Source organism: Camponotus vicinus, unplaced genomic scaffold (assembly GCF_025532165.1).
Source record: "Camponotus vicinus isolate PSW18456_S1 unplaced genomic scaffold, iyCamVici1.0 SCAF_3, whole genome shotgun sequence".
Taxonomy (NCBI): Eukaryota; Metazoa; Arthropoda; class Insecta; order Hymenoptera; family Formicidae; genus Camponotus; species Camponotus vicinus.
Genome location: NW_028141967.1, coordinates 5,242,623 through 5,268,285, shown reverse-complemented (window position 1 = coordinate 5,268,285; position 25,663 = coordinate 5,242,623). Strand labels below are relative to the sequence as shown.

The following is a 25,663-nucleotide window of genomic DNA, read 5'->3' as shown; positions in this document are numbered from 1 at the left end:
ATAGAAAAAGAGGAAAAAACGAAATTTCATCGATAGGTGTGTGCATCGCTCTGTATTCAAAGTTAGAGGAATTCCTTCTTCGAATGACGATACCTCGGGCGATATTTCCGACCGAGGTGTCTCTTCTGTACGTCATATTCTCGCGTGATGGAAAATGTTTCTCAACGTCAAATTCGTTGAAATTGATCGCGTCTACGTGAAATTTGTCGAGGGACAAAAAAACGGGAACAATTCGAAACTTTTGCCAATTTTAATTTACGAAGGAACGAACTTTTTATATTTTTATCCGCAATTTTTATTTTCAATAGAGAAGAGAAAAAAAGAGAAAAGTTAGAAATATCGTTCGGATTTTGCGGTCGGGGACTATTTCGGGGAGTAGAAACCGTAAACAATCATAAAGTCCCATTTTCAAAAGTTACACATTGACATCTGGAAACGTTAATGCGCAAGAATTCCATCGGGATGTAGATAACGAGATTTTGCACGGATGAGTATTCCAGTGTTTAAACAAATGCATCGATCGAACGTTTATTAATTCCACGTAACGTCCTTTCGCAATCATTGCGGCCATGCTGCACGCACTAATCACGATTGGTTTCGGTTTTCATGGCGGATTGCTGGCTTGGTAAATAACCGAGTGAACAAATATCTCGACAGAGCATTTGTCAATAACAGGCTGAAATTAATAGGACGTAATACGGATTAGATCTTGTTAGAGAGATATTAATATGATATAATATTAACCCGAAATATGTTCATTCAAGCGAGATAAATTTTTTTTCCAAGAATTTTGCAGCGAATCGTGAAAGAGAAAAATATATTATTTTCCCTGTAAAATGATGGGACTCGAATTGTCAAATGCAATTCAGTCACGTGGAATAAGAACACTTTTTTCCCTCTCTTCGCTTTTAATATTAAATTACAGTAACCGGAGCGTTGTGTCGTTCAAAGGCGATAAGCATGAATTTAATTAAACCTTTGTTTATTTATCTAAACAAATGATTCCCTCTCTCCCTCGCACGTCTGTCAGTGATGCTGCTCGGTGCATAATATCGCATTACCTTTGCAGAATGACGTCGTTTCCGTCGTATTTTTGCCCGTATTTATGACGACGTCCCGCGACCCATTTCCGGCCCCTTCCCATCGGCCTCCCCCGACATCAGCGTACAATCGATTTCAACGTCTCGTTCTCCCCGAACGTTTACGTATCTATCTGTCTGTTATTTATTTATTTGCCCACTCGAATGGATTGCGATCGTTGCTACATGGGAGTATTAATATACGTTTGAATGCGATCGATTTATTTAGACGTTGTTTATTTACTCCCACGCGGATGTTTATTCAGCCTCAACTTCGCGTTGCGATAAACGCGAGTTGCTCGAGAGATTGCGCATGTTGTTGTTAAACCAAGATTGGTTCTAGTCGCAGTCGTTTCCAGACGTTTTCAGACATTAGCGGCGCGAAACGGCTGATGCTTGAAGATTCGAAAAATTCAATTGTCGAATCTCAAAAAAAAGAAAAAGGAAGATTAATTTCCTGGGAAAATTAATGAAGAGGTCAATACGTTATTTTTTTCTTCGCCTTATTATTATTATTCCGGTAATGGTTACGTGCAAGCAACGTGATGAAAGAATTTCTTTCTCCGAGACAGTGTGTCAAGTATTTGCCACTCTTCTCGAAATGTTTCGCGAACTGGATATTTCTCTGGAGATGTTAGTGCTTTTCTGCAGAAACGCCGCTTCAATTTACTGCTCCAATCGTGAATCTCATTTACGGGACTCAGCATCGCGGAAAGCGGCTTACAAAAAATTTAAAGGAGCTTTAGTTTTAAAGCTGACTTCGAGATAATTTGTGTCGCGAACTACACGTTAAAGTCCACTTTAAATCTCGACTAACTTGAAATTCCTCGAGCAAAACCGTTCTCGCCGCGTCGCCGTCGTCCAGGAATTATCTCTTGCTTCTTTAAACCGTCGCCGTGTTGCGATAGAATAATTAATCGTATGGAATAATTAATGGATCGGCTAATGGCTTTCCATTCCACGGAATTTGTACGCTCCAAAATAATGTTTGAAAATAATAATTAATTTTGGTAAACAAGCCTTATAATGTCGCAAGATACGCTTTACCTTGCGCGATTTAGAAAGAGCAACATGTGGGGAAAATGTAAAAGGTATAAATGTAGGAAAATATGAATTACGATTGTATAATTAACCATTTGTAATTTTGATAACAGTTATTAATAATTATAATAATTATTAATATTAATAATGACAATTTAACTTGACAAATTGATACACGAGATGCCTGAGACTATCGGTAAAATGAAGGGGAAAATAATTTTTATGAAAAATCTTGACAATTTCGAGTAAATCAGATACGCTCTATCAAATGGTGATATTTTCAACTTCCGATATCGACCGGATATGGGCTATCCAGATCGAAAATCAAATTTTTTAAATGGGACATGGCAGATTTTATTGCAGATTACACATGAAAAAATAAAAAAACATTTTTTCTGAAAATGATTGACTATCATTTCAAGATCATGTATCCTATTTATTTATCAAAATTTTTAAAATTCTCGATAAGTCATTTTCTTTCATTTTAAAAGGGATGGTCTCAAACACCTTGTTTATAGGGGAAAATGTGTTCGCTGAGAGAGAAAAATCATCGATGATATTATTTATCGCTTCTAATCTTCAATTCGCTTCGCGATGGACATTGTCGAAAATATCGATTAAACTTTGCTTTCCATAAAACATTAATAAACTATTAAACTTGTCCAAAATAACGCTTGAAAATAATAATTAATTTCCGTAAACAACTTGTCGCAAAATACACTTTACTTTATGATTTCAAAAGTAGCTTATGGGAAAAATATAAAAAATAGAAAAATATAAATCACACGATTATACAATATTAATAACAGCAGTTTAACTTAAAAAATACGTACAGAGGGAAATATCGCGTTCGCTGAGAGAGAAAAGAATCATCGAATGATACTACTTTCACTGCTAATCCTCAAATCGCTTTGAAGTTATTGAAAATATCGATTAAACTCCTTTTACAAAACATTAATGAACTGTCAAACTGGCTTAAATCCCCAAGCGTTGGAGAGAATGGGCGGCGTCGCAGGGAATAACGCGACGATTTCCATAGTCACATTTTCTCAAGGACACCCCGCTCAAAAGCCACGTCCATTAATCCGCGAGAAAACGTGGCGCTTCATTATTTACATCCGCAGAACTTCGCTTCGCGGTCTTGCTTACACGGCTCGCGCCGTCGCCCGCCATTTAAACTGTCGCCGCGTCCGACGCGGTGATTAACCGAGCGGGTGATCGTAATTAACGGCCCGGCACGACGCCTACGAAACTTAAGGACCGTGACCGTGCAATCTTCTCGGATCACGAAGCACACCGCAAGCCGCCGCCGGAGCTTATTTCGGGATCGTAGCGAGGGTTCATTCACGTTTCGGTCCTCCATTAAGTCGATTGGCCAGTCTTTCATTTTTTCCGAAGCGTGTCGCGTGAGCCAGTTTCAATTTAAGGACTTTATATTCTCGAAGAGACTCGAAATCGTTGAATTAATTGGTTCTTGTATGTAATAAACTGAGATCCCCTTTAAAGTTTAATTTGAAAAATAATTGGTTCAAGCTCTAGAAGTTGTCTAATAATGGAGAGATAAGGAAAATAAAGAAGTACGTAATCTTATATTATATTTCCTTCGCATTTTCCCTTTTGTCCCAACTAGAAGAAGGTAATAAAGCTACACAAAGCTCTCAGAACATCTCTTGTATGTCTCGTTTCATATGATCATCATTTGCTCTTCATTTGTACGCGTTCTATATCTTTCTCTGCTTTCGTATTCGTGGATCGCACGCGGATCCCGTTCTGCTCGACGGTTTGTTTGACAAGGGTTCCCAGGACTCGGATAATTAATCACTTGCTATTAATTAACCCGGAATCAGGTCGTTTCTTCCTTCCGCCTTCGCCTCCTTTCACCCTAACTATCGCGCACTTATTGACACTCTCCCCGCGATTAGCGGATGCTTAAGATGATCACACTCTAAGATTGATTGGAATGGAAAAAAATTAATTATTTCTGGAAGACTTAAATAATCAGCTGGTAACAGAAGAGGCCAATTAGAGCCTCGACGCAGTAAAAAGGATTAAATGAATGTTAAATATTCATAACACAACAATAATAATTATATTACATAAAATGCAATATAATTTATTTTGTAATAAATTATATTACATAAAATGTAATATAATTTATTACAAAATAACTCTTCTTTTATATGCAAGAAGGAGTATATATTTATCTCGTATAGTTTTCTTATGCAATTTTGTTCTTCAAAATGCTCTATTATAATTAATTCTTTTTGTAACCTCAATATTGAATTAAATAAAAACAAACAAAAATTATCAATCTTAATTTGTACGAGATTTTTATTGAAGATTACAAATTATAACAATATATTTTATTTTGAGTTGAACGAAAGAGCATGTCAGATGTCATAATTGTAACAAGGCGAAATAGATTTAGATAGCTCTATTTTAATCTCCAAATTTTTCCGACAAAAATATATTTCGAGAAAAATATATTTTACAGAGATAAAAAAATATATTTGTCTTTCGACTGTATTTTTTTATTTTTCATTTAATTAGTTGAAAATTGTATAAAATTAGAGTTCCAGATCTCTCTTTTTCTTCCTGTCAAATCCTTCTCTATTAAATCTTTCTTTTCTGATGGGAAAATTTGATATCCACATTTATCATTTAATTGTGTAATTGATATATTTTCTGTTGAAACTCGTGTTTCTGTTTATTTCATGTTTTATTTTCTCTCTCTCTTCTATGAACTATTTTTATATATATAAACTCGTTTTAATATATTATTGATAAGTTATAAAGGGTGAGAATAAGTCGCGTTTAGGACTCGCTGAGGGTGCTTTTCCGCGATATTCTTATCCGGACTGCTCGTACTGGAAGAAGTGCGTTAAGCCAGTGTTAGTTCAGTGTAAAAGAAACTTTATCGTGCCTGTCAGCCGCGAGGTAGACGAATGGCGCCCTTAGCACCCTTATCTATCTGCAATTTTTACGCTTAGCCCCTCCTCCCTTCATTCCATCTCATCCTTGCTGCGTTTTTTTTTCTTTCTTAGCCTTTCCTCTTTGGACCTGCATTAATATCTTCTAGAAGAAGCTCAACACTAATCCGTCAAATCCGAAAAGCCTCACGAAATAAATGTCTACAGGGTAATACACGCGAGCGATCGATGCGGGACAGCAAGATTCGATTCGATTCGAAATTTTTACCGAGAGCAATCCTGTAATAGATGTATCGTATAAAGAACGATGAGCGGTCTAATCTCTTTCTCTTTCAGCAGTTTATAGATGGAAATATTTATAGAATAAAATTTGATAGAGTTTTTTCAGGGACAAATTTTTTTAACGTGCAATCATTTTTCAATTATCCAATATTCAGTGCAATTTTTAATATTTGCGAAAAAATCAATCCATAAAAAAGTTTAAACATTTCTCCTATAATTTAAAATTTATAAACGAAAAAATATTAATTATGAGATTTACATTTATCTTATTTGTGAACGCAATTTTCAATCTTTCCCGATAGATTTCATGTCACCGGAGAGTAATGTATATTCCCTGATATAGAGAGGCGTCCAATACACACGTGGTGCTCGTACGTAAACATCCACAGATTGGTCGTTCCAATATTCGCCGAGCAGATTAGGTGCACACGTATAATGGGAAGACTTTTTTTCTTCTCACGTGTTTATTTATTATCGGCGCCTGCACGCCACGGCTCGCCCCATCCGTGACCATCAATTCAGATTAGAGCTCGCAGCTCAACAGGAATTTTCAAACCACTGTCATTTCTTTTTTCCTGCACGCCGCTGCAGATTTATGATACCTATGGCGCTCATACGAGTCTGGATATCAGACATTATAATGCGAGAAAAGGCGAGTATCCTTAAATTAGACATTAAACATTATCTAGGTAGTTTGTACAAGAGATGCACAGTGTTCCTTAAATATCTCTGGCACGTCAGTTTTAAGCTTAACGTACAAGAGGACATGTAATTTTTGTACTTTTGTAAGCTAATGAATTTCTTATTGCGAGCATGATATCAGTTAAAGGGACCTAAAGGCGGATCGTCGGCGCCATTTGCCGCTAAGTGCCCGATTGTTGCGAGGTGATTCAACATGCAAGCCGGGACTTCGGCGGGAAATCAATTAGCTCTGAAAGTTTCCCGTCAGCGAGCCTGATGAGCGACTAAAGGAATACCTGACGATGCAAGGGGTGCCGCGCATTCATCTCTCAAACTACTTAGATAATTTTTAATTTCCTTCCGCCCCTCGTCCCCCGCTTCCATCCCTCCCATCGCTGAGTAATTCAGATCTAATTAGCTGCTACAAAGAATGACACCCGCATTCTCATTTTTAATTCTTCAATTAGCTGCCGTGAAACGACGTCGGCGCGATGTTTTTCGTCCCGGTCTGGCGCAATTATGGAGATTGCAGGTAAACAGAATTCCTGATCGCGGCCGGAGATGGGGTGTTGCGTTGCTTATTAAATCGCGGACACGTATTTATCTAGGAATTTAATATTCATTATCAAACCTCTTCAGAAAACTTGAAATAATATCGATAATGTTATAGAATATTACATGTATATTGAGGAATTAAAGTTGAGTTTTAAAACGATTCTTTACAATCGATGTAATGCTGCAAAGTGAAATTAGAGTTATTAAGGTGAAAGAAAAAGAATAAATAGAGCATTCAATGTATTTTTATAATAAAAAACATAAAAAAATGAAGCAATATTTTTATTAAATTTAAAATGAATTTATATATCAAAATCGCATTAAACATTATCTTTCTTAAATTATTGTTGAGAAAGTAATTTTTACGAATGAATAAAGTTTCCTTATCGTGATTATTATATTTAAATTTATTATTATATTTATTTATATTTATTATTATTATTATTTTTAAGTTATTCAAATTAATAATTTAATATTAAAATTAATTAATTAATATTTTAAAATTATCCCATCTTCTTCTAATTTAATTTAATTTTTTAAGATAAAGAACCTTACAAAGGTAAAAAATACACCAAGTACATAAAAAAATGTCTTTAAAAAATATAAAAATTAAAAAAAATAATAAAAATTAAAAATTTGAGATCAATAATTCCTAAGTACAATAAATTATGTGCTATTAATTTATAATTGATATTAAACGAGTTAAGATTCCTTTAAATCTTAAAGAAGGTTGGAAGTGATCATATAATATCTACAGAATCACAACATATTATTTTTTTTGTTAACAATTTTATTTAATTGAAATGAAGTTATATGACATACTGTTTAACTTTTGTTTATTTATTTACTTTGGTGTTTTAACGTATTTCGGATAAAATTTTATATAATTACGACATCAACCATTATTTTTTCTACAAATCTAGAAATGATATCTAGAAATTCCTTAATATTCCCTAGTATATCATTTTTTCCTTCTGATTCTTTTCCTTTTGAACTTTCATCGTTAGGTATTTGAAATGATCTACTTGAATGATTTGGGTCCTCAGATGACTGACTTGAAATAGTTTAGTAGATTCCATTGCGATAGCCATCATTATCATAAAAGTAAAAACAGGTTTCATCTGCGAATTTTATAAATCGAAAATTAATAATAACGAAGAAATGCAAGATAATAAAACGAAAGTTAAAAGAGATATCAGTTATATTATTAAATGTATTAATATTAAATCCAAATATTATTAAATTCATATTTATTCTTGAATATATTTATAATAATGGAATACTTCAGGAGGTAACTCGATAATAAAGTATTAAGACCCAAATGTGTATAGAATATAAGACATAGCATATTATTCGCATATTTTAATTACGCTTAATACGATTTGATTTGTGATAATATAGTATTGATAGAGTATAGTGTGGTAGTATTATACTTTTTTAATACTATATACATTAATTTTTTAAATAGCATAAAATAACAATTTAAATAGATATGGTATTAAAGAGTTTATTAAATATTTTTAACTTCAGAAAAATAAAATAAAAATTAAAAATAAAATAAAGCCTATCAACAAGTTTTAAATACTTTAAAATCCTAAAAATAAGAGTTATTGAATAATTTTGATAGCTACAGATGGCTCATTTTTAAAAGATTTCAATTTTTAGATTTTTTTTATATTTATTTTCAAACATGATTAGAGTAGCTTATTTATTTCCTTTTTTAATATAAGAATAAAACTAATACTAACAAAATATCAACGAAAAAGTATTTAATTTGAAAGGTCTTGAATCCAAGAACTTGAAAAACTATTCATATTCAGTATTTAATTTGAAAGGTCTTGAATCCAAGAACTTGAAAAACTATTCAACTTATTCACCACAATGAGACGTAAATAGCTCGCAAATATTCTGAGTACGTTTGCAAATTTTAAAACTTTGGTAATTCATTTAATAATAATTAATTTGTGTGTTTTTTGAATTTAGATATATTATTTAAATAATAAAAAAAATAATTTTTCTTAATTTTATTAAAATTTTTTATTTCTTTCCTTCCTCTTTCTTTTCTACTCTTTCTTAAAAATTATTTTAAATATAATTTCTCAAAATTTGGCTCGTTTTTTTCTTCATTAATTTATCCATTTAATATAATCGATCCAATTCAATTGCACACTTAGATAAATCTATCATTTGTTTTTGTTTCATCTAATATTGATAAAAATATATAATATAATAATATTATATTAATAATTTTACACATTCAAATTAAAATCATCTAATACAATTCAACGTATATATAATTGATTGTTTGATACTCACTTTTAATTCTTCCTGGAGAAGCTTGCAACGCAACTTCCAAGTTAAATTGCAATGAAAAATTGCACGTTAAATTTTGCTATACAATGACATGCAATATTCAGTTCTGCATTTATAAAGCAGTCACATAATTGTCTAAAATTGCATATGTTATTAAGTTCTTTTGCAGCAGACTAATTTTCAACAAATTGCAACTTTTACAACAGACTATCTGCAAATAATGCACTTATTATGTTTGCGCAATAAAGTTTTACAATTGAAATATCATTTATGACCTATTTATAATCTATTTATATAAGTTCTTATTATCAGTTTTGCAAAGTAATATTGTCTAATAATATTAAAAATAATAATAATAATAATATTGCCTAAAAAAAATAATAATAATAATATTATTGTCTAAAAATTATAGTAATAATACCTAGTTACAATAATTATTAGCAGCATTATTATAATAACCGCAATGGCAGCTTTGAAACTATGAAAAATATCTAACATATAATTGAGCCAATACTTGTGATAAAATGATATAGTTGAAACGAACAAAAGACACGTTATAAATTAAAAAAAATTTTTTTTTACTTTTATAATATGTAAAAAAATTAAATATAAAATAAACTAAATAAAAAGTTTACTTAAATTCTAAGTCACATAAATAACCTTCAAATCGAAATAAGAAGAATAGGAAAACTTGATGTGCCACGCACAAGTATTTAAATCGTTCAATCTAAAATATATATTTTATAATATAAAAATTGTATTTACTAAATAATGACAAAATTAATATACATAGGCATACAGTTTAAGATTTTATATTTTATTCGAGATATATAAACGACTCGGGCATGTTTTTACATCTTATTTCGATTTGAAAGCTGTTTATGCAATTTGGAATTTGTGTACATTTTTTTTAAACTATGTACATTATATAAAAAGTGTTTGTAAAAATTAGAGGAATCTTAATTCATTTAGTATATCGATTGTAAATTAATAGTGTACAATTTATTGTATTTTGCTATTTTATATAATTATATTAATCTTACATTAGTTTAAAAATTTTTCATTTTTATCATTTTTTAGACACCTTTTAAGACATTTTTTACGTACTTGGCTTATTTTTCTTTAGTCTTTGATGTTTATTTAGTGATTCTTCATATTTTTACAGATTCAGACTGTAAATTTGTAATTTTTAAATCTTATATCTGTACTTTTTAGGATTTTTTGAATTTTTTCAAGTCCAGCTATTTTTTCGATTCTTGTAATTTTGAATAATTATTATTTTTTATTTATATTAGTAATAATTCAAAATACATATACATACAATTAAAGTTGATCTATTTGTACTATTTGCCATGCGTTATTACTGCATACACACATAATTTTCTTATACAAATATATTTTTAATCTTTATTCCTTTTTGATTATTTTGAAAATTTTCATCTCTGAAAAGTGAAATAAATTTCTGCTCTAATATAATCTAACCTAATTTCACTGTCTACTTTTTTCTTCTCAATTTCCATTCTCTGTCTTTCTTTCTGTTTCCCCCTTTCAACTCTCGGTGGCACACAAATTCTGTTTTTCTCCAACCTTCTCCCCTCAGTTTCTCCTCTTCACGATGTCCGGTGACAAACGGTCGCCTTTCCGCGGCAGCCGGAAGAAAAGCCGGTTCAAAGAGCAGGGAAAACGAACGTTGGAAAAAAAGCGGCAGACATTCCGCAGGGAGAAATATTTTCTAGCGTACGTAACTCATCGAATCTTCCGCGTCACAGGACTCTCTCACTGCGAGAAAAATTCACTAGCGGCGAATTGACTTTTAATTTATTTAAGTATTTATCGCTGAAATATTTTATTTCGTTTATCTTTCCAACTTCGGTAAAGGGTTTGAGTATTTTTAAAAGCATACTTAAATAAAATATAAAGAGACTACTGAAATATTTTACAAGAATTTTGTCTAAATATTTTTTAAATATTGGTTTACTTTGACAACTTTTTATTTATTTTTGTATTAAAAAATTAATTTTATTTACGTATTTCGACAATTCTTTTGAAATTAATATTAAATTAACTTTTATAAGTACATTAAACAGATTGATTAATTATTTTAATGATTGACTATTTTAAATTTTGAAAGATTTAAGCAAATAAATAACATTGTAACATTGTTAACATTGTAAACTTAATGATTGAAAACATTTTTACAACTTTAAAGGATTGATCTATCTATTCCTGAAGAATTTTTCATTCAAGCATCAAATAATTAAACCCATCTTTTATATAAATTTTTCTATAAAATATTTTGCGTTTATTTAATATTATATATTGTTTGTTAAATAATATCTAGGATCCCTGTTATCTTATACACCCTTTAAATTTTCCGTTATATCCTTAAACGTAACAATGTCTTCACCGTTTTCGCGTTAGCTTAATAAGATTCATAATTGTCCGCCATAGTAAATTAAAGGTCATAGAGATAGAGTTAAACTAAGTGGATAAGGGCTAGATAAGAGCGGCTGAAAAAGGGGATGGGCGGAGGCGACGGAGGAAGAGAGGAGGTAGGATGGGATATGAAAGATGAGATCTCGATAATCGAACGGTGAACTGGATCAATTAAATCCTCCGGGGTAGACATTAATTATCGAAGGTGTCGTCGACAGTTTCAGATCGCGTGTGCAATCGAAGTACGATATTCGGAACGAGTTCAGGATTTTGCCCGCGGCGCATCCTCTCCAAACGTCCTACCCCCGCTCGCACCCCCTCGTCCCTCCTTATTCCCCGATTGGTCTCGTTCGAGCCATGTAAGACTGCTTCTTATATCGATTTCTATTTCCACCGCGAATAAATTGTCGGCGTAAATCATTTCGTACAAATGTGGGACGCCGGCGAAAAAATGCCGACGAAAATTCGCTCCTCGGTCCTCGTTTACATGTGTTTCGCGCCAGAACAACATTAATTAATCGATGACAAAAATAATTTCTCTCTGAAAAAAGATATAAAAAAAGTTGACACATTTTATTTATTTATTTTACTAGCTTTATTGATAAAATAAAATCAAAACTTTTTAAACAAAAATAAAAATTTTTTACTTGTACATGTATATCTATTCTATCAGTTTCAACTCAGTTCTTAAGAAAGCAAAATCCGATGTGTTTCTTTCATCGAGCGAGAGAGAGAGAGATGACTGAAACTGCTCGCGGCGACAAGTCAGCGACTCACGTGGCTGCACTTGTCAACTGCACGTCTCGTCGCGTGACTCATAGTGTCACTTGAATGAATCAGCTGTGCGTATACACGTGTAGCAGAATAGCCGTACTTGATTTTATTGGACGGCGAAAAATCGAGGTAGCAAGAAAGACGGATCTCCAGCGCTCATCTCGTCTTTTTGTTGCTTCTTTTTTGCGATTCCGATTGGATTTCGATATGCGCTGCGCGTTATTTCGAATCGACAAAGATCTGTCATCGTGCAAAGATGCAATTGTGTAATTTTATAGCTGGAATATTAAAAGAGTTAATAATTTTACGTGAATGATTCTACTCGTTTGATACGCGAGATTAATATTACTGTCTTTTGAAGAACGAGAAAAATTGTAATTTGCGTTTCAATACGTTGGATGGCTGTCATTGCAGAGATTACATGTTGACAATTTACAATCATTAAATTTCTCGATGACGGTAATCAGCAAATATAGATGTTGCGAGTGTCAATAGGATTGCGTCAAAAGTCGATACTCGTTATGACGAGATCTCGGGTCTTAATCGGATTCTCCGTGATTTAATATTCTATGCTATTTCTGTCGTCGATCATTATTATTTTCGAAGTTGAATGACATTTTGGTTGCACGCTTTTACACGGGTATATCACGTCGCGAAAACATATGTTCTTCAGGATGCGTAGTGAGTTAATTTTGAATGCAACAAATGTTAAAGTATACGTGTGTATTTATTTATGTTTATACATGTGTGCATAATAAATTCAACAACTTGCAAATGTTGCAGAGTTTGGTTTAAAATTTATAAATTAGAATCACACAATTAATAAACAAATTGAATAAAGCGCAGATGCAATCAAAATTATTTGCGTTGGAAAATTCATGAAATACTAATAAAAGTATAATCAAAAATAAAAGAGGTTTCTTATATAAAAAAAAACAACATTATAAAATACTATATTTAAACTTTAATATATTTGAAGGATGAAAGGAGAACCGAGGTTTTAAATCCCAACATTTACTTCCTGTCTCCAATACTTTTCTCTTCCTATTCCTTCAGATCTTTTTTCTCAAATCTTATGGTTTCTTATTCTTTCAGATCTTCTTTTTTTCTCTCATTCTCCTTTGATTATATCCTTTGTATGTGTTCGATGTTTCATAAAATTTGCATGCAGCTTCGGATGCATGTCCTTCCTGACAAGACTGGATTTGATTCTTTTTTTCAAAAATTTCAACTGATACGATTCAAACGTAATTAAACTGGCGAGTAGACAAAAAGATGTCATCCTTCAATTATCTTTGGATATAAATCAAGTCATTCGAAATGTAATTTCGTCCATAGTTATTCAAACGATATTGAATATCGAAAATTTTGAAATTCAGGCAACAAGACTGGGGATTCACCTCTAAATTCGAACAATACGCAAAATGTTATGTTCATTTTTTATTGCATGTTTAAAATTGTAATAAATGTAAAATTTATATCGTAACGTTATATGTAAAAACTATTACCGTTTAATGTATGATGTAAAAGTGTCTGTTTGTAAACACGCGGAAAAATAAAATGCAAATGTTATGTGTATCGAGGATGCCGGAAATCCCGTCCCGTTGCATTATTTTATATCGCGTTGGACTCTTCGCGCGTCATTGTTGCGAATTAATGTCAGGTTCATTTTTTTTTTAACTACGAGTGCCTCGCGTTTTCGAGCGGCTTAAATGCGGTGTCAGGCAGTCACGCTGTTTGAATGATCGGTGATCCAGCTAAGCCTCGTTTAAATTTTAAGTGAAAAAGGCCCGGAAGCCCGTAACACAGGCATCGATCGTTCCGTGGCAGCTTACGAGTCCGCGTCCTCTGTTTTTCTATCGCGTCCATTATATATATAGGATATACGGGACATTCCGAGTATCATTTTCTCCCGAACGAAAATCCCGGGGAAGAGAGCAAAAATACTATTTGTTTCACTGTTGAGAAATCGGAATTCCTTCTGTGCGCGTATATATTTTATAAAATATATTTTTTACAATATCTCTTAAAATAAACTCGCTAAAAGTGAATTTTTTAAAGCGGTTAGTTTTGATATAATATCATCGGGAAAATATGGAAGAATTAAAAATGTTTTCTTTTAATCTCCTCAATCATATCGTTGTTCATTTACTCCATTTAAGGCATATTTATTTGTCATTCTTGTTCATATTCAGCCAACAGTGTGAGATAATGCTATTCAAGTTATTAATTAAACTTAACTACTGCGTTTGTGCAGCGAGTACAGATAATACTAAGTTAATCACAATAGAAACAAACTTACTGTACTAACTATTATCACACAGGTCAATATAATATAGTTCATGTAGACGATGTTCTCATTGTTTGGCAAACTTGATTCCAAGACGATATCCGGCCATTTATTTTCTTGTATTCTTACGTTACAATTTTTATTTAATCTGGTCGCAAAAATTATCAGAAAAATTAATTATGTCGTAGATCCTATTTATTAATTTTTTTGATAGCCAAATATTAAATGATTATTGAGATATTTTCAAAAATCGGAGAGCTTTCATCGAAAGAAAATTTTCCTCGAATTTTATGTTGTCGCTATTAATCATGTTCTTCCTCGCCGAACGATTCAGACATTCGTTCACGCAAAGTTTCTTTTCGAATGGTAAAAGACGAAGGGAAGCGCGAAAAAGAAGTGGAACACGTCAGGAGGCTCTATTTCCGGTCGAAGGGGCCCGTATCGGGCCCGACGCGAAAGCGCGAAATGGCCGACTTAAAGAAGTTTTACTGCGAGACAAACCGGAAGTGATTCGGCTATCCCGAGGGAAACTTTCTTTCCTTCCTGCGGGCTTTTTCGTCGGATTACGGCCGCCGACGAGCATCCATTCTCGTTTAACGCTTTTATTTACCGTTTGCGGCTGTCTCGCCGGCTTCCTCCCGCTTATCGGAATTTTCTTTCGTCGCGCTTCCACTTTCTTTTGCATTCTTTTTTTTTTCGCCGTCTTCGTGATACACGTTAGCGATAATGACCAATGAATATCCATTATGTCGAGTGAAATCGAATTATTTTGGACATGTCGCGCGATTCTCAGTCTATTTTGATCAAATAATACGTGAAATATTTTTAATACGTGTAAAAAAAGATGGAAGAAAATTATGAAATTTAAGGTCGATATAAATACATCTTCACAATTAAATAATTATTTATATTCTTCAAATAGATTGATCGGTGTTCAAGCAATTTCTATTAGTTTCTAATAGTCGAGCTTAGAAATGATATAAATTGCATACCCAGCAACATTGCAACAGAATATTGCAGCAACATTGCTGCAATGTTGTAATATTGCCGTAACATTGCTGCAATGTTGTAATATTGCGGCAGTATTGCTGCAATATTCTGTATATTTGCTGAGTAATCTTTGACAGACTTATATTTCTTTCAACTCCTTCAATTGCTCTCATACAGCACAGACCATTGTTGTAACATTGTAGCAATATTTCGGCAATATTGCAATGTTGCTGCAATATTGCTGCAATGTACCCTAACAACACACATGTCCAAAGGACGTCCATAGAATATCTAGAAGACAGCCAAAGGATATTTTATGTCCTCTGGATGTCCTCTCGATGACCTCTGGATATCTTTTGGACATGTGTGTTGTTAGGGTAACAACAATGGTCTGTGCTGTATGGGCTTCGAGTAGTTTCAAAAGTGTTAGGTTAGGTTATCCATATAAACTCTTCTATTATTATTACTATAATACATGATATGAAAGTGATCATTCGTAAATACGCTAAAAATACTTTGCCTTGTTCTAAGAAGAGAGGAAGGGAGAGAGGGTGGTCATTAGGTACGTCGAATGATTCCGGGAGTATGCATTTTTTCCAGTCCAAGTGTGCCATTTTTTGCGTCCTCTATTGCACGGGGGATGTTCTTTCTATCGTTCTTTGTTTTCCTTTTTTTTCGGCGAGAGAAAGGGAGAGAGAGAGAGAGAGAGAGAGAGAGAGAGAAAGAAGGGGAGGAGGAGGAGGAGGAGGCGGGGGTGGCTCGCCAGTGTCCCTCGGAAAAATCTATAAATCTAGCGCGCGGGCCCGCGAACGTCAGGACCATTCGTCAGCGGGCAGATTGGGGTGGAAGGGGAATGGGATTCGAGGAGATCGAGGGGGGACACGGGGGGGCGCGGGGGGGAGGAGGAGGAGGTCGGGGTCGGAGATACGCGTTCCGAACCCGTATCAGGTGAGCGCTGCAGCTTCGTCCCACATGCAATAAAGCCGCGACGATTTTACGAGCGAGGCGAGCCGGATGACGAGGTAATTTACCTACCTACCCCCGCCGGGGAAGGGGCGCGGGGGACGGGGACGGGGATGGGGATGAATCCATGCCGTGACTCGCTACAAGGCGCTTCGATCGTTTCGATAAAGGTCGCCGCTTTTTCCCCGACACCCCGTCTCGCGATTTTCGCGATGAAATCTCCCTCCCTCCCTCTCTCTCTCTCTCTCTCTCTCTCTTCAATCTTCATTCGGAAAACTGGCGCGTCTATCGATTTGATGCTCTAAGACGAGAGGACCCCTTAACGCGAGGAGCGAGAACTCGGTCGCGTTCGATTCGAGGTAACGATAATGCGAACCGTGCGACCGATGGGGATGAATAATGCACGCTCTCGAGGCTTCAGTGGCTCGAATCTCGAACGGACTGGTTGCGGACTGGTTTCAGACTGGTTTCATCCCCGACGCGGCAGAACGAGGCGGCGAGCAGCAGCAGCGGTTCGGCTCAACACGGGGCGACGTTCGCGGTTCGGGTTGGCACGATCGACGGGGTGATCACGCATCATTTACGAGCCGAGACACGAAGAGATCTGGCGGCCTGGGCGCGGGCGATCGTCCAGGGATGTCACGCGGCCGCCCACTCCTTGCGGGAGTACACCGTTCGTAAGTAATCTCGCACATGTCAGCCATATGATTCACCGGTAAAATGGACCGGCCTTTAATCAGCAAGGACCTCTACGAAAATTCGAAAATGCTTGAAATGGTGGCAGGAAAATCGATGAAGCGAGTCTCTCGAAAAATTGAGAGAGTGGGAGCGAGGATTTGAAATTGTGCATCCAGTGGAAGGAAATGTCTGGAATGAGAAATACTTTAAGAAATAGCGAGGCCGAGTTTTTCCATTCTTTTTTCCTTTTTTTTCTCTAAAAAAGAGGAAAGAGGAGAAAATGCAACGCGGATGATATCTATACCCGACATCTATACTCTTGTCGTTCTCCGCGCTCGGTTCGATGAATTTTAATTTCTTTTCAGCAACGACAAACGGCAAATAATAAATCGAGATGAATGCCTCTCTCGCCCGTTTCATACGCGTCTTTTTGTTTGTGTCTCGCGTCGAACTCGTCGATGATAAAGAACCGATGCGGTAGAAGCGCGTAATGGGAAATGAAAAATATATACATGCTGTCTCATAAAGAGAGAGATAGTGTGTCGCGAGAAAAATTCAGTTGTAAATTCAATATTTAGTTGGCAATTATACGCGATGGCAACTCGACGATCGCTTAAAAAGGATTATCCAGCCATTTTTTATCGACTGCGTTTACGATTGTCAAAAGAGAGAGTATGCGTTTTTTCACGCCAATGCCAGTTGCATTCAATACAACTGTATTTATGTGCAATTCATAGCTTCTTTTATAATGTATCCAATTAAAATTTTGTCAAGAAGAAATATACTGATAATCTATTAAGAGATTTATATCTTTTAAAAATTAGCTTAGTTAGAAGAGTTTTTCTAAATATTTTTTCCATTATTTTATATTTTGTCACATTATTTATAACAGAAATTTTAAGAAAAAATCTGAGAAATTTATATTAAAATTTAACATGAAAAAATGAAATAAGAAAATACAATTTTCGAATTATATTAGGTTGATTAGAATTTATATAATATATTTTGTCATATTATTTATAACAGAAATTTTAAGAAAAACATCTGAGAAATTTATATTAAAATTTAATATGAAAAAATAAAATAAGAAAATACAATTTTCGAATTATATTAGGTTGATTAGAATTTATTAATTGTATTTTCGAATTATATTAGCTTGATTAGAATTTATATAATTTATTAATACAATTTCCTTATATAAATTCTATTATATAAATTATAATTTTATTATAATTTATATAAGAAAATTGTATTAATAAATTATATAATATAATAATTTATATTAGAATTTATATATCTGAGAAATTTATATTAAAATTTAACATGAAAAAATAAAATAAGAAAATACAATTTTCGAATTATATTAGGTTGATTAAAATTCATATATATGCATTTACTAAAATTTTATATAAAAATGATAGGAAAATGAAATTTTTGAATTACATTAGACTGACTAGAATTTATTAGAATGGCTTTTCGAGGGTAACTTTAATTTTATAACATTGCACGTGTTATAGGTTGCACATGGCAAGGTAAGGCCTGTCAGTTGGTTGTCAACCACGAGGAAGGATTTGCGCTTTATGCCGCTGGAACGCGGAGCACTGCCGGTAACGGGGTAAGTCCCGGATCGCCGCCCACGCCGCTCTGGAGACGATCCTTCGACAAATTGAAAATGTCCGCGGACGACGGCGCCCGTCTCCTGTGGCTCGATTTTGGCGGCGAGGATGGCGAAATTGTAAGTACTCGATAGACACGCGAATTTTTCAGCACGTCGAGATCAAGAAGATCGAGAGAATTTTCAATATTTTTCCAAAGAATATCAATTTAAAAATATTAATTTAAATTATAAATACAAATTACATTAAATTAAATTATCAATATTGATTTAAATTATAAATAAAAAAAAGACACTTGCTGTAATTGCAAATTTTTCCATTTCATCACCTACAATATTTAATGGGATTGTTTTAAAAATAAATTATCACGTTTAATAATTTTTTATCGGTGAATAAAAATTATTAAAGTTGCTCTTATTTATCTGTCTCCTTTCTTTCTGGATTTATATACTTAAAAAGCCTATATGACTTCAATTTTGCCATCAGTAAGTAAAAGGGCGTCGATTGGTTCTGTTATAGGAGCTCGACCTGGAGAGCTGTCCAAAACCGATCGTGTTCGTCCTGCACAACTTTCTTTCGGCGAAGATTCACCGACTCGGTCTGAGCGCATAGGGGCACGAGGGGGCCCTCACGGAGGCCCCCGATCTACCCCCTCACACTACCAGGTCTGTTACCAGCGTCTTTCTTCATTGAACCAGAATGAATCACGGCGCGAAAGAGAAAAGGGCTTTTTCTCTCTTCGAGGATTCGATATTAACGGGGTTTGATGAGGCACGTTTAAGGGGTGCAAGGACTATCCTTGCTCGTCGCGTCGCCTACACTTTCGCGGCTTTAAAATGTGGAGAAGAGATAGGTTTGAAATGAAGAAGAGAAACGGTGAGATAATTCGGGAATGACTGATAAGGTAGAGAATTCAGAGAGAATAATAGTCCGAGGATTCTAAAATTGCAAGATCCTTGTAAGAGTCAATCTAATAAAGTTGCCATATATACAGTGTTCCCTGAGTATTTAATATCTCCAATTATTTGACACAGAATCGGGAAATTTAAGATTCTAAGCAGATATTTGAGATTTTAGATAAATATCTATTAGTCTGAAATCTCGAAATCTGAGGGATTTTTTAAAATTATTTTCAAAATTCCCAAAAATGACAATCTTCAACCTTTTTCAAGAATTTCCAATAACAAGTAAAATATTCATAATAATATCTCTCTCTCTCTGAAATTAAAAATATTCTTTCAATATCCAAGAATTTAAAAATTCAAAAAATATCTCAACGGCCTAATTCTTTTTATCAAAGTCGCAAAGATCTAAATTCCGCACATCCTAGAATTCTCGGACTCGGTGCAAGGATTCCAGAGTTGGAATCGTCAGAGAGATACATGAGTAGGATGGAAAGAAGACTATATGTGTATAAGTTTGATAGTCCATATAGAATCTTCAAGAGAAGCTCGATTGCGATAAATCGACTCGAGACGATCCTTAAAAATCGGGCGGCGGTCCCTTTTCTCCTTTTTTTTTTCCAACGATAATCGATACGAAGCCATCCACGAGACGATATATTGAAGAAAGTACGACACGCAACAAGGACAGAGGGGCGAAGGGGTGAGAAGGAACACCCACGCCACTAATCACACGCCTAAGTAACTAATTATATAATTAACTATTTACCTAATCATAAGAGTATATATAAGACTAATCGCAAAAGAACTGACTTGGCGGATTATCGTTAAATATTCACTGATCCTGTGTCGGATGTCGAATTGTGGTTATTGTAACGAGCATAGAAAGCAGATGGACGCGATTGTTTAAACGACATTATGATACTTTGATGTATTTCAATTTGATAATAAAATAAATGATCTAAATTTTGGGAAATAACGATGCGCAATCGTACAATCACAGTCTGATTTGCCGCTAAAGATATGTTAAAGATATTTCCACACAAAAAAAATGTTTTACTAAATTAAATTTTATTTCAATATTGGATTTCACCCATATGGTGTCCGATTTGTAAAATAAATATTTTACAGAAAATGATATGTTTGGGAATTAATAATTTAATTTTATCGCGTATATATATATTTTGATTTAATTTTAACTTCATTAATTTAATTAAATCAATTTAATTAAATTACGATATTTTAGGTAAATGCTATTTTTAATTTCGCCAATTTATTTTATCAATTTGTTTTAGTACTTTCGGTAATATATTATTCGTAAATTGATGTAACGATGTACAGACGAGATATTTTATAACCTGATAAGCTTTACGAACGCGCACACAAATATATTGATATTTTATTTAGTCAATATTCGTATATATTTTTTATCGTTCGTGTTATATTCGGTTAAATAAATTTTTAACACACTTTAATTATTCTCGTACAATAAAACACTGCGGTAAAAATAAAATCTTGCAATTCCTCTCTCTCTCTCTCTCTCTCTGTCGTTTAAACATCGCGATGATCCTGATCTCGCGCGCGATCGAGACATTTAGGCGAAGCGTGTAACGTACTCGTTACGAGGGTAGAAGCTATCATAATAAGGCCCATGTTTTCACCGTACATATAACGTTAACGTGATCAAGCACAATTCCAATATTCAACTCTCTCTAATCGAGATATCTCACGTGTTGTACGCATTTCACGTAAACATATACCTACCAATCGTACAAACATTTTCAGGATTGCGTGGTATTACATTAATCGAAACGCAATTCACGATAAAATTTACTCCAATATCGAGTAATGACACTCGCCATCTTTCTGTCAATGCAATGCGAAACCTGGAACTTGAAATTCGCGTTAAATGCGCGATGAAAATACGGTCATTATTATCCGACAATGAGCCGCTCATTGGTATTCAAGCCTTCGAGTTCCCTCGAAAGTTTGCAAGGTACACATTCCTTTAAACTCGCCAGAGGCATATAAAAGAGAGAGAAGCAGGAAGGAATAATAATAATAATAATAATAATAATAATAAAAATCTATTTATTATTCTGGCCATGCTTCGTCAAATTATATCGTACACCCCGTAAATTGCGATGCCCAAATGAAGGGGTGAATTGGCCTAGATACTTCATTGCGGCTAATTATAATTAGCGTTTGCGCGCGTTGCTTTGTTAAAAAAAAAAAAAAAAAAAAACGGGCTCCTGTCGATTGACCAACCATTTTATATATCGAGGAAAAAATTTATCGCACTTGGCGTGCATCAATTTTACACGAGGATCTGGTCAGCTTCTCTTTCTCTCTCTCTCTCTTCTCGTTTTTCGGAGAAAAAATTTTACGCGCGTCGCACGGTACTAAAATCCACGAAGTTGGGAACACCTGGAAAGGACTTAAGGAGTTTACTCTCTTGATCTTCCAGCAGGGAACTTTCCGCGAGATAACGTGTTTCGTTTCGGTGAGGCGATATTTATGTCACTCCCCCGCAGTCAAAGCGCCTCGAGTGAGTTTGCGGAAGTTGGAATATCCTTCCGCGCGTTTCTCGGCCAAAATATCTCCTCGGAATTGTACTCGAGGCGATCGCCATCGATCTCCCAGCCAGACAAAATGGAAATATCCTCCTGGCGGCCGTTTCGTGACGTGAAGCGAGGCGAGGCGAGAATCGGGGTTGACTTACGTTCGGGATCTTCCATCTTTACGCGTTCTCGTGGACGAAGAAGGAGAGGTGGATTTTTAAATTCTAGAATTCGCAAAACTCCTCCTGTCCCTCAACTTTTTCCAAGGCGAAAATTTCAGCTCGTGCGAAGCGGAAGCAATATTTGTAAGATTTGTAATTTAATAAGAAAGAAAAGTAGACGATTGCCTTTTTCCCGAAGTCGGAGAAGGAAGTTTCGAGGGAACTGAGAGTGCGTCGATATGTAATCTAAAAAAGCGATCCCAAAAAATTGCTCCAACAACTGTCGCACGAAATTTGTCAAGCATTTTGATTTTATCAACCGGGAATTAATTAGATTTAACGAAACAAGAATTTCAAAAGTTAATAATCTCTATACTTTCTTAACATATCCGTGCAACAGTTGTTGGGTAAACTTTCAAATAGTATATGGATCGCCAAAAATATCCTTCTGCACCACTTTGACGTTATTTACGATTTAGACAAAACTCTCTGTCAAGAGAAGAGAAAAAAACAACACTCGAAAAATAGAAGGTTCCACGATAAATCAATGGGCGGCTATTTTAGTTGTTTTGTACGATATTCATATTCTTTAAAGCAGGTAAATTTAAAGTAGCAAAAAGCGTCGATGTGTGCAGCCTGATTTTTTTGTTTCTCCAAAGCAATAGTCTACCGGAATGATTGTTCGTGTCATATTTTGCTCGGATTATAAGAATAAAAAATTTATAAAATAAGGTAAAAGGAGAATAAGATATTGTGAGGATTTCCAAGGATCCGAGATTTTTACTCGAGAAAATAGAAATAGAAGGAAGATTATTGGAGGATACAATCAAAGGATTTCAAGTCATGATTTCATGTCTAATCTTGAAAGTCATTTCATTGCAATATCTCTCTTTCTCTCTCTCTCTCTCTCTCTCTTTCTCTCTGCTTAACTAGAATTATTTTAAACTTTTTAAATAAATTTCGAAATAATTCGCGGTGTAATGTTTAAAATATATATGAGAGTTAGAAATTTAAGAAAAAGATTTCAGCAATTTATATACATCTAAATAAAAGATACGAATCAAATTTTATAAATTAAGACGATATAAGAGTTTACAAAAATCTCAAAAATATGACAATTTACGCAAAATGCAAAATCCTTGGAAACCAATCTACAAATTATGCGCGTTCCTAATTTTTAAAAATACAAAGGCTCTAGAATCCCCTATCTCGATTTCACGGCAGATTTGAGAATCTCCCCTTAATTTTAAGAAGCCGGTGTTTCTTGACTCGGAACATCGCTACAATTTCATCGACAATATACTATACAAATTTTCTAAGTTCCCAAATTATCTCGAAACGAGGAAATCAGGCGTCTAAGGAGTTATCTTTGACACGAGGTTACGAAAGAGCGCAAGAATGAAGGCTCCCTCACAGACTTTTATAGCATATCGAAGCGTACCCGATATATCGTACCTTACCGGACTGTATATCGATACGAATAACCATTGGCCATTGCGCTGCAACTCATTTATTGCGAAACAAATCACTTGTATTGTCAAACGATAAGCTTTCTCTCTCTCTCAGAAACTTGTTTGCCCCATATTTCCACCCCGTACAGCACAGACCATTGTTGTTACATTGCAGCAATGTGACAACAATGATCTGTGCTGTATGGGAACATGACCAAATTCTCAATCCTCGACTTCTCTTCAGTGCTATATCCTTCCATCTTGCACATTCATTTTTGCCTATTCTATTAATAATAATAATAATGTTAATAATAACGAGAGATGATGATAATAATAATAATGATAATAATGCGTCTATTTGGGACAGCGACACGAAACGGGTAACCACCGCCATGCGGGGTCTTGTCACAGGGTAATGCCCGCATGAGCCGTCTCGTAGTTTCGTAGGACGCTGCGAGACGGGACCTGATAGAGGCAAGCCTTCAAACAATAATACGACGACGATAATAATAATAATATTTTAACTACCGACAAATTTTTCTAATCGTGTATCACGCAAATTTCATCGCGAAATGGTCCTGTGGCGTGTGTTATAAAAGCCTGTGCGATCCTCCTTTCGATCTGTATAAAAGAAAAAAAAAACAGAAAAAAAAAAATAAACGAGTGTGTGTCTCTCTCCCATCGAGATTGTTGAGTGTTGTACAGGGTGGACGTACAATAATAAGATTTCGAGATTAAGTAGACATATCAACGAACGTCATGTAATATTGATTGTGCCCATTTGTCACTTTCCGAGCGCTCCTCGAGTCGAACCGGAAGCTTCTTTTATCACCCCTGCGGTTCGCCCGGATGCGGGCTCGTCTATGTACATAGATTATTTAACGGAATTGCCGCTACACAAGACGAAATGGCTCGTTTCTGTCTAAAAGTTAATGCTACGACGATGGCTACACTAATTATATATTACAATAATTCGAGATTTTAAAAGATTAGATTATTAAATTGTAGAGTAAAATGAATAAAATTTCACGAGGTTACTTCCGCTTAATTTACGTTCCGGAAGCTCTGCGTATTGTTGAATAATTTGTGTAGAAAAGAATATATATATATAGAATAATTAATATTTTAAGAATGCCCGAACGAGGATGTTTAAAGAGAACGATTAATATTTTATGAATATTTTATGAACGCGATGCAATCTCCGATCTTTGGTATCGTGGTAGAGGGCGGGGCGGGGAGGGGAAATACCGGTGGTAAATTAATGCATCCGTTTCGGATCGATGGAGCGCGACTCGCATAAAGGCGCATAAAGCGACTATTAACGAGTTATTAACATAATCATTATTAACGAACTAAGTTTAACATCGAGGATTTTATTAATGGATTCGTTCGCGCGTGAAATGCGTTATTTTTCTAATGATTTCGAGGGCGAGTCGACATTGCCAGGACGTGACGGAATCCTTCCGTTTTATTTCTCCTAAGTTTCACAGCAAATTTGTATTTCAATGAGTTACCAAATAAACAAGAACGGTTAGAACAACGAATGAGTGAACCATGAATATTCTCTCTTTCTTCCATTTTATAAAATCTCTTTGTTACTTTTATTATTTTATTAGTATATATATATATTTAATATTATTTATAAAAATAATAAATATTAAATATATGTTTTAAATAGAAAAATTAACACGGCTTCGCGATTGTCAGTAAAATATTAATCAAATTAAGCGTACACATGCATGAATTATAATTTCGTATTCTAAATAATATATATATGTTTCCTCTTTAATTCTCCATGAGTGATTTTTGATTTTTCATAATTATTATTATACTCGATTATACATTTTACTGGATTTATTAATGATATAATATAATAATTATTATTATTGTAAAATCCGAAAATTTATTAATACGATAATATTTAGAGAATTTAAGTTATGCTGATTTTTCTAAATTAAAT

The 25,663-nt window shown here is 34.3% G+C and overlaps 1 protein-coding gene across 1 annotated transcript in view; it reads left to right on the top strand.

Annotated features, from left to right (window-relative positions):
• Positions 1-25,243, top strand: part of Syn1 (Syntrophin-like 1) — a 266,090-nt gene extending 240,847 nt beyond the window's left edge. The window contains exons 7-9 of the mRNA XM_083092844.1: positions 16,797-17,011; positions 18,530-18,747; positions 19,148-25,243. Coding sequence (XP_082948970.1) covers positions 16,797-17,011; positions 18,530-18,747; positions 19,148-19,240 — 526 coding nt within the window. The 3' untranslated portion in view covers positions 19,241-25,243. The remainder of the gene's footprint in view (positions 1-16,796; positions 17,012-18,529; positions 18,748-19,147) is intronic.
• The last annotated feature ends 420 nt before the right edge of the window (positions 25,244-25,663 follow it).